This window comes from Lichenostomus cassidix, chromosome 2 (genome assembly GCF_008360975.1).
Source record: "Lichenostomus cassidix isolate B80296 chromosome 2, HeHo_3.0, whole genome shotgun sequence".
Taxonomy (NCBI): Eukaryota; Metazoa; Chordata; class Aves; order Passeriformes; family Meliphagidae; genus Lichenostomus; species Lichenostomus cassidix.
In genome coordinates, this window is record NC_139482.1 from 47,685,441 (window position 1) to 47,701,423 (window position 15,983).

General features: G+C 39.4%; 1 protein-coding gene across 1 annotated transcript; it reads right to left on the minus strand.

Moving 5' to 3' along the window:
• Positions 1 to 66: 66 nt before the first annotated feature.
• Positions 67 to 15,675, minus strand: MLH1 (mutL homolog 1). The gene is made up of 16 exons (XM_085051449.1): positions 15,515 to 15,675; positions 14,233 to 14,323; positions 14,006 to 14,104; positions 12,838 to 12,911; positions 11,690 to 11,762; positions 11,316 to 11,407; positions 9,905 to 9,947; positions 9,185 to 9,273; positions 6,950 to 7,062; positions 6,219 to 6,312; positions 5,534 to 5,687; positions 4,438 to 4,796; positions 3,523 to 3,671; positions 2,000 to 2,108; positions 1,083 to 1,146; positions 67 to 536 (listed from the first exon to the last, which is right to left on the minus strand). The coding sequence occupies exons 1-16, from the start codon at positions 15,619 to 15,621 to the stop codon at positions 342 to 344; spliced, it is 1,905 nt and encodes a 634-aa protein (XP_084907575.1). The 5' UTR covers positions 15,622 to 15,675; the 3' UTR covers positions 67 to 341.
• Positions 15,676 to 15,983: the final 308 nt, after the last annotated feature.

Sequence of the window (15,983 nt, forward strand, 5' to 3'; positions counted from 1 at the left end):
TGTGCTCCAGGATGATCCTGCTTGAGTGAGCAGGTTGGAACAGATAACCCACTGTGGTCCCTGCCAACCTCCAACCCATTCTGTGACTTGGCAACTAATTACATAGAAACTTTGTGTAGCACCCTTCTTAAAGGCAGCATGAGTCCTGAGCATTTTTAATGAAAGGGTTACGCCACCTAAATCTTACAGGAACAGGTTCTTAGTGATGGTAAGCACTGCAAGCAAACAACTGCAGTTATCTAGATGTCACCAAAATGTGGAATTATGGAATCATTTAGGTAGGAAAAGACCTTTAAGATCGAATCCAATCATAAACCTAACACTGCCGACTCCACCATTCACTAACTGTCATAAAGAATAGCTGCAGTCACCTCATCAATTTCAAGAGAAAAATAATCTTTCAACATTTCAGTCTTCTTTTTCAAAAATTCCACAATGTACTCAGCAAGCCCTTCTTTTGGGCCATCTTCTTCTGTCCAGCCACTTTCGGGATCGTCTAAAGCAAGCATTGAAAGCTCATATAAAGGAGCTGGCTCCTAAAAATGAAGAAGGCGAAACTTTGGTCAGTGATCAGCACACTCTATTGGAAATCTCTAGCTTCTTCCTTCACATAATAACTAATTGCAACACACCATTTCTGGTCTGCAGAACTGATAGTTCTGTTTATCTTAACCAGGTTAAAAAGATCTGAATTTCTTTCTTCTTTCGCTGCAGTGCACAATCCCACTGAGTGCTGTGCTATTTTACAGGATAGACACTGGCAATCAACACTGTATTTCTGTAGACTGTATATTCAAATTAATTATTTGTCCCAATGTAATGAGCAACAGCAAAACTTGGTGAATGACTACAACTGACAGTAAAAACAAGCAGCCAGGATGACAATTTGACAGTAGCAGCTACAAAATTACTAAGATTTCTACATTCTGTTTTACTCTGAGGGAAACAAAACAACACTCTTGTAGTGGACAAAAGCCAACCTAACTGTGCAACCAAAACGACGCATTTGTCTGAAGGACAGACATACTGTAAACACGTTTTTTAAAAAACCTTTTTATATAGGATATAATATAAATACTTACAGACAATCTTAAGACTCCAAAGTTTGCAAAGTCATAAATAAGTATTTGGTAGAAGAGTTCTTGGCTAAAATGAAACACAAAAATGAATTCTATGAACAGGATTGCGTATCTCCAAGTTAGCATAATTAAGAGCGGAAAGTAAATATCATCCTGAAAACATCAGATGTACATATTCAGTCCTATTAATAAAGATCTTACTTAACTAACGAGTTTAAGGATTCACCTTCACTACCTAGACTTTTACAAGTCAACCTGTTTCTTGGTTTCTGACATCATCAGCCACACTAGTACAGAAATGTTACATACTCAAGCATCCAACCACTACCAATTTATTCCCTGATAACTTTTATTTCAACTTCTTCATTTCTTTACTGCACTGTAAGAAATGCACAGGAACTGGTAAATTAATAGACTTGTCTGTCTCAAATATATCCTCTGATGTGTTACAAAATTTATGTAGCTGGCCCTGAAAGGCTGCATAGGCAAAATTATAAATTCTGTGTTACAAATCATGTCTGGCAGATACTCTTAACCCAACTGGATACAATGTTTTACAGGACTCTTCCAAAGTCTCGGCTTTATAACAGTGTGCTGTAGATGATCCTGCAGCAAATCATAATTATGATCATAGACCATACAGATCATCACGAAGCAAGAAAAAGTCTTCCCCTTCCCACTGTCTGTGAGCACACAATACAGTAGCTGGCAGTTTGATTACACTGATTCCCTGTAACTTTTCCCAGGTGTGCCTGACTTGTTTCCACTGTTCTGAACTGGCTGCCTAATCTTTAGCCTCATGACTTTTCAGATAGGCAAGACAATGATGTTGTTTTCCCTGTCATTTCCTTCCTTCTTCTAATTAGCTTCACAAACTGGTTCTTATTTCAGCTGCCAACAGGTCTAACAACTCTTTTTACCTGAGTTTTGTTGTATTGAGAAGGTACAGTTTTGTCTGATACTGGGCCAGAGCCCACTGAGGACTGACACAACCAACAAAGGAGTGATCATGTAGCATCTCCTGAAGTTCTGAAACAATAGAGAGGTGGGGAAGAAACAAAGAGATGTAATTTCATAGTTGCAACCCTGCCTCATTTATTTAGTTGAGTGGTTTGTGCCTTTTTAGCGTGAAAGTCTCAGATTATTTTTCAGTCACTACTACACCTCTGCTTCTTCTTATAGGCCTGTATGACCAATTATTCACAAGTTTTGAAATATTAATAACTTCTGTGCATACTCATACTATTACAGCACAAGGGAGAACAGTTAACATTTAAACTACACATGCAAATTAGGAAAAAAAAATTAAAGTCCCTGTGTCTGAATAGCCTTCCCAAATGCATTTCCAGCCACAGGAGGTTAGTTAGAAGCACATACATACTTCAAAAACTGCAGGTGTAAAACAGCTTTGCAAACGCAATCTAGGTATTGTCAAACTAAATTCTAAAGGTATGATAGAATACGTCCATATTTATTTTTTCTTAATTTCTTTATTTTTCTCTCACTAAGTAAGTTTTTAAAAATATATATATGAATGAGAAGGCTGGGAAAGGTATGGGAAGCCAGATTTCACATGAGTTCATTTTAGGCATTCCACAAAAAAATTCACTAGTTGCCATCCTTGGGAGGAGCTTTTTTACAGATGTTTGGCACTGCCAAAGCATGTACAATGCATCTACAAAGCACTACACTACCATAACTCCACTGTTATGTTTTCCAAAGGAATGTAACAGTGTGAGAAGAGATTTCTCTCTTTCCAAAGTCTCCTTTAGGTATTTCTTACAGATGTGAGATGAGACACAACCTCAGGCAACTTCACAAGTTCTATCATGCATTTTGAGACATGGATATTTTATGGTTCAAAGACAATTCTTCAATTTCAGTATTTAAAACAGTGACAGTCAGATATGGAATTACTGACTCAGAATTACCAGTCTTCTGCAAAACATTTACTGGAGCACAAGTAAAAGTTCTTGCTTTCTAAAGTTTAAGATTCTTATCAATTTATAAAAAAAATATTTATTACAGATGTCTTTGTGGAGCGTTCCCAATTTTCACAACCAGAAAAATCAAAATAAATCCAGCAAAAACCCCAGAATGTGAGATTCCTAGCCTTTAAGACAACTGAATAAGGATATGAGTCAGTATAAATTGCCTTCAGAGGCAACTGAGCTAAGAGAGAAACACCCTAGGAAGGATTGCAAACCTTTTACCTTTGTCTAAGGTAATAACTCTTAACAAAAGAGAGAATATTTTACAAATCTCACCATTTCATATAAGTGGGACAGATACATATAAAAATGAGAAGCAAAAGCTTTTGTTAAAAGCTTGCTTAGCAGCACAGCAAGTTCACTGGGCCTCTTTTTAAATACCTTTTTCCAGTTCAAACAATCATATTTAGTAGGTGGAATAACAGTAATTTTGAGAAACAAGTCTTGCTTACTTGCATGTGCCTGGTTACTGATCTCTTCCTGGAGAGTCAACACACTGGTCAAATTGATAATTCTTCTTCTAGGGGTGCAGGCAGCAGTCATGTCCTCTCTGGTGTCATCCTTCTCCACTTCCATGTCCACATCTTCCCGTGGTCTCTTCCTGCAATACCAAACCAAAAGGAATTACGCTCAATTCTCCTCTCACTTAGGCAAAACACAGCAACAGATGGGATGCTCAATTAATATGATGTATGCTAACACAGGAAATGCAGGAAGTTTCCCAGAAAGGCAGTTTTATTTCTTCTGAGGAGTAATTTGTTACTTCTCAGTTCAGAATTTTAAGAGAATTTATGACACTCTAATACCAATCCCATCAAACAACTGTTGCTTATGCACCAAGCAAACTGGGCTCGATAGGACACATCAAAAAATGCTGATATTTCTAATGATTTTTTTTCCATGACCATTTTTCTGTAATACTGGGGAGAGCAAATCAGATTCTCTTTGAAGACTTTGGCCTCTCACAACAGCTTCTGCAGGAGCTATAACAAGTTTATAGCACTTTTACCTTTACTAGGGTAATGCCTGTTAGTGATGTAGTTTCTATCCTCCAGTAAAAGGGAGGCCTCCAGGAAAAGACAGACCAGCATGATCTCCCTAAACTAATGCCATTATTTCTACTGCTTCCTGCCTTCAGTATGCATGGAAATCCCATTATAGTCAAAAAACTTATCCCAAGTTACATAATTTACAGTTCACAGATTAAGTCTAATTTCTCAATAAAATGTAATGGAATGTTATTCTAGAGAATATTTCCCTTCTGGAAAAGCAGAAGTCCAAAGAAATCAGAAAAATCTACAGTTTCAGGGCTTATGGCATGAAATAAATAGGTAGCACTGCACCACCTCAGGAAAGGTGAGACTTACCGAGAAGTCACAGTCTCAGGAGACAAATGTCCACTCTTGTTCAGCCCCCCAGGCTTCACTGTATCCTCCTGAACATCAGCCATTTCAACCAGGTCATTGACTTCTTCCATTTCAGCATCCTGGGGCCTGCCTGCACCCTCTGGACGTCCTGCATTAACCTCTGCTGTCACTTCAGTGGGGCCTGCACTTAGGGGGTTGTTCACTGGCTGAAGAAAAGCATCCAATTTCTGCTCTCTGGAATCAGTGCGCACCATCTGATGCGCGTAAACTTTATCACTGGCTCCCTTGGTAACAACAGAAGAGTTTGCTGCTGGTTTTACAACCTCACTGGAAGAGCAGTCAGCCCCTGGAAGCAATGTCTTCATTCAGATATGAAGAGGCAAAGAGAAGAGATCGAACAACAACAACAAAAAAAAAAAACCCAGAAAGATCAGTTACACTTCTCACAGTATCTTACTGCTCAGAGGCAAATTTGAAACACCCAGCAACACACTGTCAACTGCTTAAAACGCCACCAGCTTTGCACTTGCTATCCACATTGACTGAATGTCAGCAGCTTGGCAGTTAAAATCATTAGTTACCCATTCCTCTGTCTCAAAGGAAAAGAATCTTTAAGGTAAAAAAATCACAAGGAAATTAGTTTTAAAAAAAATTATACTAGTTCTCATGCTACACTTTACATAAAGAGAGAGTAGAATACCTTCCTGACTTTTTTTCTGGTTAGATGAAATCCAAAATGTTATCAAATACACAGAACAGTTTCCTCAATCACATCTTCTTCACATAAACAGGGCAGAATAAAAAAACAATTTACCACATCTGAAGGCTAACATACTTATAAAATCAAGACAACTGGTCTGGTATTTGACAGAAATGTAATTAAAACGTTTTCATACTTTTTTTTCTCTTTTGCCACATTGTTAACATTGGTATATTAAAGTAACTTCATCCCTAAAACACAGAGCAAAGATCTCAATATACTAGTACAACACTGGTAAGTGTCCATTCCTGCACAGATGGTACTATTGAACAGAGTAGAAGTATCCCTGGTCATTAAAATAATGCAGAACTGCCATCATCCAATACACATTCTCACCTGAGTGAAGTACATCCTTGAGGAATTAGAGCCTAATAACTTGCTCTCTACATGTTGTTGCACACGCTCCAGAATACTGTCTTCATGAAGAAAATGGACCTCATGTTTTGTAGGATGCACATTCACATCTACATTCTGGGGGGCTATTTCCAGGCTGGAAAACATTTTAAAAGAAGTTAACCTGAAGTATCCCATAGATGGCAGAGAGAGAGTAAAAATTGGTTCAAATTTGAAAAAAATTGTCAGGCTTGGGGACATTATTCCATATAAAGAAGTCAAAAAGGTCCTGAAACCTGCTAAAGTTATATTACAGTCAAATTTGTTTAGTATATTAAAAAATAATCCAAAATCACTTACCAAAATCAGCTTACATAGGTAAGCTTAAACCAACCTCCATTACACAACTACAGAAACCAGCTTTTAGAAGCATCTTTTACTTACAATGTCTCACGAATTAATAGGAAAGGACTTCAGCTGAAATTACAGATACCCACTACTTCTAAAAATAAGGTCTGTCTTCTTAAGATTTCTTTAATGTGATTTAATTATCTTCTGTCTGGCAATTAATTACCTCAGTGCGACGGTTCACTCTATTACGGGGAACAGAAATGTCCCTCTAAACCTACTCACCCTATTTATATCCTACAAGACAGTATCAAAAGGCTACTTCTTCCTATTACTTTACCTTAAGTATAGGAATGGGTGTGTGCCTTTTGGCAAATAAGCAGCATACACAGTTTCTATGGCTTTCCGCATAGCGGCTGACTCTACCAACCGATCTGAAACACAGAACAAAGTCCTGTTGCCAAAGAGCCCAACTAAAACACACTGCACAGTGCCCAGCTACTCCTTCAGACAAACATCTTTGCACTTCGTGTCTTCAAAGGGTATCGGTTATATCCATTTTCCCCCAGGGCTTATTTATTCTTCATATAAAACCAGGAATAGAAAATATTTTCTTAGCATATTTTATACTTAGAAGTATTTTTTTCCACAAATACTGAAATAACTGTATTATTTTTTATTAACTTTTATTTTTTAATTATTTATTAATTTTTTTTTAATTATTTATTAATTTTTTATTAACTTTTCATTATTTCATACAGTCAAGGTTTGTTGCAACCCATGCCAGTGTTGCTACAGAATGGAGAGATCACTCTGTGTAAGCTGGCAAGACACAAGCAAACTCCAAAGTTTCTCCAGGCCCAGTCTTAGCTATTTTTCACTATCTAAAGTGCAAAGCATAGTTACAAATTGAAAAGAACTTTAAGATTTACAATTAACTGCAGTTGTTACTCTTAAAAATGTTTTTTAAAATGCTCACGCATTTTGTAGGTCTTCAGTAAGTTTTGTTCTTCTGATTATGTAAGCAACTTATGACTGTACAAAAATGCTGCCTTTTTTTTTTTAACTTACGGTTTATGAAGAGTAAAAATATACATTTCTTCACAGAGTAGTTTGCATTTGTGATGTAACCTTTCATTTTAAAGGCCAGATTTGCATCTTCACAGCCCACTTCTATCAGTTCCCTATTGTTTGACAGAAACATAAACAAAAAATTAACTCTTCCGTTGATGCAAATTTTGAACAGTACTCACAAGCAGTGATATTCTGTTTTGCCAGTTAGCAGGGTCAGTACAAAAGATACAGACACCAACTTTTAGGGATAAGTGTAATTAACTACAGTTCAAAACAACAAAGAATTACAAAAGGATAATCTAAGTAATGCAGCTAATCATTACTACAAAAGATTGCCTAAATTGATTAAGAAGATACATGACCAGTTACCCAAATACTTCACTATCATCCAGATCCGCACATCAGCTGGGGAGCCCCGGACACAGCTAAGGACTGGAGTACCACTCCCAGTAACTGGGGAATCCTACACAGTGTGTCCACTCATGGGTGAAGACTCTACCTTTGCTGTGAAAGGGTCCAGCTTTTATGTTGTTTAATAAAAAGGCTCACATAACTCTAATGTGGAAACATCTGGTTTCATTTTCCTCTTGGGTTCCACCCAAAGCCTGAACAGAGCTCATGGAGGAACCAAGGGACTTGGCTTTGACCACACACCCGCAAACACGGTCACATGATGGATTTCATGGCCTTGTCCATCCTCTAAATATGGAAAGACAAATATATTCTTATCACACTATGTATTTTTCTAATGATCATGCATATTTTGCAAATGAGCAGTTAAAAGTGTCATATAATATATGGTTGGAAGGTTCATCTAAAGGTCAGCTTTGGCTCAGGGCCTATTGCTCAAGTCTCACTACTTCATATTCTGATATGTAATCTATCACAGTTAATAAATTATTTGAAAGCTCAAACACTGATCAATAATTACTTAACCTGAACTGCATCATTTCCTCTTAAGTGTAAACTAGCAATGTTGTATAGTTGGAGTCTGGTATCCACAATTTTATAATCAATTGCTAATTCAAATATGGATTTCATTGTTTAGGCCATTGGCAGCGATAGACAAGAACACTTCAAAATTGTCTGCAGCCAGGGAAGAACAAACACACTTTTTCTTGGACTACTTTGTCCCCTTTTGTCTTGGTAGTTTGTAAATAAACTTAAAATGTAAAAACTTCTCTCTTGCTCATGCACACAGATCCTAACGTTAACTATTTTCCTAACAGTTTGAATAATTTTTGTAATTCAGTAGTCAAGGAAAATCCACTTTGTGAGCACAGCTCTCTAGCACGGCATTATGCCAACTTTTAAAGTTAACACAGAAAAGACTTGCTACTTATTTCCAATTCAACCTCACTATATACCAAGTGCCATTTTTATTTGTGTTCAGTTTTTAACACCATCTTGAACTAGGTAAATTAGAAGTTTTGTTTGAAAAGAAATTATCAGAACATTTACTTTGAAATGGACAATTTATCCTGAAATGCACAAAGGAAAAAACTCTTAACAAATGAGCATCCATAGTAGACAAAAACAAATGCATAACAAGGAAATACATAGAACATTGCAAACCTTATTACTAAGCAGCCTCTCTATTTTGCTGGGCTTCCTAAAGGTGTTTTCAGGCATTAGAAGTTACATTCATTAAATGTGAAGTTTGACTTCAGTCAGTAACACTCAGCTATTCATGGGACAAATTCATTCAATGAATCCTTCACAGCTGAAAGTCTCATAAAGAGAATTTTTCCTAATGGCAGATACATCTTCAAAAGCTTTTTTAGCTTTTCTATCTGATTTACACGGCCTCAGCTAATACAGCTTTTGTCAAAATAAGAAACCTTAAGATTTCAGAAAAAACAATACAAGTAGCTTCAAAATTTATCAGGTAGCTGACAGCAAGGAGTGGTAAGATTTTCATGGTATAGGAAGAGACTAGGAACTTGTAGAGAACACAGGTTCAGCTTGCTATTTCTACATGAGCACACAGAAAGTTCTTTTTCAGTGCATTAAAGGAACAACTTTGTAACTTTCTTCTTCCCTTTGGTGCACAAAAAAAAGTCACACATCCTGAAGAGAAGGCAGAGCTCTATTATTGCAGCAATCCCTCTTCTCTGAAATTAACCTTGAAGGAAGCAAGAGAAGTTAGCATAGCCCATGGTCTTTAAAGAGAAGAGGGAGGGTGATTCACTGGAAAGCTTCATATCAAAAGGAAACTTGACATCAATGTACCTGCTAACAGCATTTCCAAAGATGGACCTAATGTTGTCCACCGTTGAGGCGTTGGATAAGGTTCTAACATCAGACACAGTGTCACCTTGCTAAAGAGAGCAGAAATGAGTATCAATCAATTCACCTTTCTGAACAAGGTTTTAGAAATACTTTAAACTAAACAATAACATTTCTAAAACAAAGGTATGGAACAACATAATATCCTTATACAGTTTTGTATTCTTATTTGCTTATTTATGTTAAAAAAAGCAATGGATGGTAAATGGCACATGTTTACAAGATCAGCTGGAGCACATCAGACCCAGTGAGATTAATAACTCCATCTTGGAAAGTGAGGAACACAGTTTGGTAAATAGTAATCAAGAATGGCACAGAACAAAAGTAGTCTACCCCATCCTCTTTCAGACAATATTTAGTAATCAGGCTCTCCAGAGAAGCTGAAATAACTCATAAAGCTAAACCAAATATAACACTGACCACATAGAAAACTCCAAACTCTTGACAAATGTATTTTTGTCTTAACTTCTAACTCATTTGCTTTCAATCCAAACTGCACCAACATACCCTTCACCATTTCAGTACAAGGGAAGTCTCTGTGTCCTGTTCCTGCTGCAAAAGACGCAGTGCAAATTTTCTGGCATTTTCAGATATACACATCATGGGTATATACACAGGCACATACAAACACACAGTAATGTTATAAAAACTTTATCTACACACCTTTTTAACTGAAAAGCTGATGCCTGAGTTATGGATGGCATACCTGAAAAGGAGATAAACGTAAGTCTGCAGTTTAAACGTAAGTCTGCAGTGAAAGAAGAGGTAATTGTTTCCCCAGATTGCTGAAAAGCAGCTAGTAATGGGGGCAAGCAATTTCACTTGCTGTTAGACAGTAATGCAACTTGAGCAAAGCTGAGCTTTTGTAGACTGAACAGCTTAAAAAAAAAAAGTGTCTCCTATTTATAACTCAACTGTAACCATAAGAAATTCAAGGATCAGAATCAGAAATTCAAGCTTAGCTTATTTCTCAAAATAAAAGATAGCCTCCTACAGACCTGATTTTTCAGTTTCACTGCACAGCTTTAGCTAAAAAACCCAGCAAAACACCCTCAGTATAATAGAATCAAGTCTCAACTACTACAGAGAAACATCTGAATAATGGCTGGCCTGCCCTTCGAACTTCCCCTACCCAGACAGTTCAGCTGCCTATGATCCCAGTGCTGAGATCTGATACACTACAGCTGCACAATCTTGGCTCAAACCTCTAGGGAAATTACTGCATTGTGAGAAAAAACACACCATAGAACCTTGCAAGATGAGAAACATAAAAATGCCGATAATGATTAGACTGCTGTGACTGTGAACTGAAAAATCCAAGAGGGAAAAAACCCCAAAATTAAGTATTAGAATAATTCTAACAAAAAGAAACAATTAATGAGCTGGGGGGCTGTAACTCAGGAAGACTTCAGATCATCCTGTTCAACAGAGCAGCAGAACCTGACCCTCCACGTCCTGGCTGAAGTCGGCCTGACCCAGCGAAGACTCCTAAATAGTTCATCTGGGGAACAGGTTAACCCTTGGTGTACAGTCTTACTACTCTTTGCTACCTTTTGTGTTTTCTGAAAGTGTAAAGCAGTTCTTTTGTTTAAATTGTGCAGATCCTGCTTGCAAAGCCTCTGCACATGGCAAAAGATGCAATCAAGGGACTGAAGGGAACATCCAGTAGCTAAAGTGGTATTACTCTTTTCTGGGGATGTGAAGTGGCCATTCAGCTTTTCTGTATTGAGCCAAATCTCAATGCTCCTGAGCAGTTTTTACATGAATTCTATTCCGCCCAAGTACATTTAAAGTTCACTTGTTCAAGTCTACCACCATTTCTTTGCTGGAATTCTAACAAACAATTAGTAGTCACAGACAGAATACACTACTTCCCATCTGGATTTTTCACATCAAATTAGATGGACTGTTATCTGACACTGCGCACTAATAAATAGTTTTAAAAAAACCGTAACAAACAAAACCACCACCAACAACAAAATGACACAAAACACACACTTGCCAGTCCCTCTGAAAAACCCTGGTACTCCCCATGGCAGTATGCAAAACCTGGGAGCCTACTATCTTAGTTTACCTGCTAACAACCTCTAGTATTTTTCCATATTCTTCATTTGGATTCTTTAAAGCCTTCCTCCTTGTACTTACATTGTAAAAGAGATCTTCAACCTACAGAGAAAAAGTGCACAATTAAAAAGAATTTTTTTAATTCTCTCTTACTATAGAATTAATCTAAATCCATCTTGTTAATTTTTATTTTATACATAAATTTTCTGAGAATACTTTGGTTTATGAAGAATCAAAATTCAGTTTATTCCTTACCTCTCTAGGTTCACCTTACAAACTACAACTTCAGAGATGATACGGTCACATACCTTACAATGTAATTTGTGCAAGCCTAACCACCAAGGAACAGAAAAGGAACAAGAGAAAACAGGCATAAAAACCTACTGTAATCTGAGTTCCTTGGTTTCCAGCACAGGGCTTCGGAGGGGCTTTGATTTTTCCATCACTGTAAGTAGCTCTAGGCAGAAAATAAAAAGTTGTCAGACATCTAGATTTTCAGGACAGAAGACATGGACAGATGAAACAAAGGAGGAAGACAAAAGAAATCCCATCATTGTCACACTCCTCCCAGCAAAGGATTTGGGACACTGTGAATTAGCTTCCCCCACCTTTCTCCTACAGTAAAACTGTCTTCATTGTTTTTAGGAGCCAGAGGGGCAGTGGGGGAGTAGGAAAAATAGCAGAAGGAAAGGAGGCAGATCATGGCATACGTGTTTTGAAATTGTATTACTGAGACTTTTCTTCTAAAGGCAGGATTATTGCATTTTTTCTTTCTTTAATAGCTAGACATGGCCTAATCACAATTCTCCCACTAGATATTACACTTCAGTTATGCTAACAAGAAATTATTGGGTTTGGTCTAAGATCTGTTTCCTTTTTGACACTAACAGTATTTTGAGCATAAGAGATTTTTGACATGTAGGTCTTTCAGCAAGTTATATAGATGTATAAATTCACAGGATGGACTTTTTTTGCCACCTCACATACCGTCTATATTTAATGCAAGAAAAACTGTAGCAACACAATCTGTTGAAAAACCAAGATTCAGAGCATCTTTTTTCCCCTCCCTTTTCTTAAAAGTAGTTACAAAATTAATGGAAAAGCTTGCTTATATTTAGATAAAGTTTTCAATAGAATATTCAAAACTCTTTTTGGATAGGATAAAGCACCAAACAATAACAAACTAAGCTGTAAGTTCCTGTGCTGAGACTTATGAAATTTGCTAGACATTTTCTCTGAATAGATACACAACCTTTTATCCTGAAATGGAGAAAAAGACAAATGTTTAACCTACATTAGCTACTAAAGTACAAGTTCCTTCAATTTTTCCTGCCTCCCCACTCTGGTACGAATTTTAAAATACATTGTTTTGCTAAAGCTTACCTTTACAATTTGGAAAACTACATTTTCTCACATTCCAAGTCTTTTTGGTACCTATCCTTACCATACCCTCCTCCAAAATAGGAGCTCTGTAATAGATACATCTGTTTGTTATTGCACAGCAGAAGTCACCTGGGTAATAGGCAGCATACCTGAATGCACACTTTGCATCAGCTGTTTTAGTTGTTACTGTAACATGGGCAACGTGGCTGATGCTAGCCAGGGCCTAAGGAAAGAGAAAGCATCTTTGTAAACCTTGCTCTGGAGAACACTGAGGCATGTCCACACTTTAAACACCATTGCTATATTTCAATATACCACTTGCAAGCAGTCAATAACAAACCTTACAAGGAAATTGCAGGTCAGTAAAGCTTAAACAAATTTTAGTATCTATAGCACTGAATTTTATCCACAAGATCCTTCTGGCTTTCCTAATATTTCATTATCTCTGACAATGCAAGTAGTTAACCATGTAGCACAACTAAAAGAAACTTGCATAATTATTACAATTGTGCCTTTTTCTCTTTCATGTTAACAAACAAGCAGCTGTAAGGTTTTAGCTGTTATTTTCTCATTCCCGCTCAAGTCTTTCTCTTGACTGTAAGCAATACTACAAAATTAGGTGACAATGGTTTTCCTGGAAAACTCAATGGACATGTCTACACAGATGAAACCAGCCTCAGGACCAGACTCCACTGGCTGTGGAGATGATTATGTTGAAAGCGCATGAGGAGAGGACTCAACCAGCCTGCTCTCTGGAGTATGTGAGGGTCTATGTACCTGAGCACAGGACACACATTTATACGTTCATCTAGAGCAGGAAGTTAAACTTATCCTTGACTGTCCTTCCAGGGTTTAGATACAGCCTGTGAGAGTATGAAAAACCAATATATCTGATGGGTCAGAGATACTTTGTCTAATAGCAAAACCAAAGGAAGATCAATGTACATTTCAAACATTTAGTTTTAAGTGTGATATTTAGACAAATGTCTGACATTAAAGATTCACCTTCCATTCAAATCTTCCACTGCTTTTTACCTGTAGGTTCATGAACCATCATTTGAGAAGACAGGCTTTGTTTAAATTAAAAAAAAAAAAATCTTAATCAAGAAAGCAAAAAGAATACATACCTGCCATCTAGATTAGGCATCCATCTAATCTTGAAAGATACAGAAATGTATTTTGAACTATATTCACATAACAGACTGTCTCAGAAAACAGAAGCTGCTGCAAAGAGTACTGGGAATGAGATAGTATGTTAACCCAACCACAGTAGAATAACAACAATGAACAGTTGCAGAACCTTGATGAAGAGCTTACCTCGCCCCTAAAACCATATGTAGAAATACTAGCCAAGTCTTCGAATTTTTGCAGTTTACTAGTAGTAAATCTCTCACATACAATGTCCAGATCTTCTTTCTGTGTGAAAGGGACAAGCAATAGTCACTTTCTGAGTTTTTTTCAAGATCAGAAACATTCATAAATTGAAATAATTTTAAAAGGCAGTATTAAACAACAGCATACACCTGTCAACTTTGTTTACTTACTCTGATACCACAGCCATTATCTTGGACCTGGATGAACTTCAGACCACCTTCTTTAACTATTACCTGGATACTTGTAGATTTAGCATCCAAACTGCAGAAACAAGAAACCAAGAAAGCAATTTCAATCCCAGAGCTCTGTTTAATATCTTTATCCATGATCTGGATGAAGGCATCGAGTTATTCAGTATGCAGATGACACCAAGTTGGACAGAAACATTGATCTGCTGGAGGGTAGGAAGGCTCTGCAGCAGGATCTGGACTGACTGGACTGATGGGCTGAGGCCAATCACATGAGGGTCAACAATGAAGTGCTAGATCCTGCCCTTGGGTGACAACAACCCCATTCAGCACTACATGCTGAGGGAAGAGTGGCTGGAAAACTGCCATGTGGAAAAAGATCTGGGGGTGCTGCTCTAACAGCTGGCTGAACCTGAGTCAGCGTGCGTCCAGGTGGCCAAGAAGGCCAATGGCATGCTGGCCTGTATCAGCAACAGTGTGGCTAGCAGGACCAGGGCAGTGATTGTCCCTCTGTCAGCTTTGGGCCCCTCACTGCTAGAGAGACACTGAGGTGCTGGAGTGTGTCCAGAGAAGGGCAAAGGAGCTGGTGAAGGGTCTGGAGCACAAGTCTGATGAGGAGAGGCTGAGGGAGCTGGGGGTGTTTAGCCTGGAGAAAAGGAGGCTCAGGGGTGACCTTACTGCTCTCACCTCCCTGAAAGGAGGCTGTGCCAAGGCAGCAGTTGCCCTCTTCTCCCAAAGAACAAGTGATGGGTCAAGAGGATATGGCCTCAACTTCTTCCAGGAGAAGTTTTGACTGGATAGTAGGATAAATGCCTTCACAGAAAGGGTGGTCAAGTATAGAACAGGCTATCCAAGGAAGTGATTGAGTCGACCGTGGAGGTATTTAAAAGACCTCAACATGTAGTGCTTAGGGACACGGCTTAGCGGTAGATTTGGAGTGTTGGGTTAATGGTTGGACTTGGTGATCTTAGAGGTCTTTTCTAGCCTAAACGATACTATGAACTATTAACTTGGCACCGTAAGCAAACGATTCACGAGTTTCCTGAACAACAAGAAGAAAGCCGGAACACAAACGCAGACAGCAAGGCGGCTTTCCGAAGGGAGCTGCCCTCCCGCCGTTCCGTACGAGCACACACGGTGCTGCCCCTGCTCGGCACCCGGGCTGCACGCCGGCTCGCGGGGCCGGGATGCGCTGCCAGCCGCGCCACAACCCTCCCGCCCCGCGCAGCGCGGCCGAGACGCGGGGGGGCGGGCCGCGCGTTACCAGTTCTCGATCATCTCCTTGATGGCGTTGGCCGGCCTCTGGATGACCTCGCCGGCGGCGATGCGGTTCACCACGGCCTCATCCAGCCGCCGGATCACGCCGGCCATGGGCGCGCGGCGCCAGCCGGGCTCGTGCCGCGGCCGGGAGAGAAGCGGGCCGGGCGGGGCGGGGCGGGGCGCGCGCCGCCGGGGAGGGGCGCCCCCTGGCGGCCGGGAGGCCACGCTGCGGAGGGACTGAGGGAGGGCAGGAGGGGAGCCGCCGAGGCCTGTCTGACCCGGGCAAGTCTGACCCGGGCAAGTCTGACCTGGGCCTGTCTGACCCGGGCCTCTCTGACCCGGGCCTCTCTGACCCGGGCCTGTCTGACCCGAGCCTGTCTGACCCGGGCCTGTCTGACCCGGGCAAGTCTGACCCGAGCCTGTCTGACCCGGGCATGTCTGACTCGAGCCTGTCTGACCTGGCTGTGTCTGAC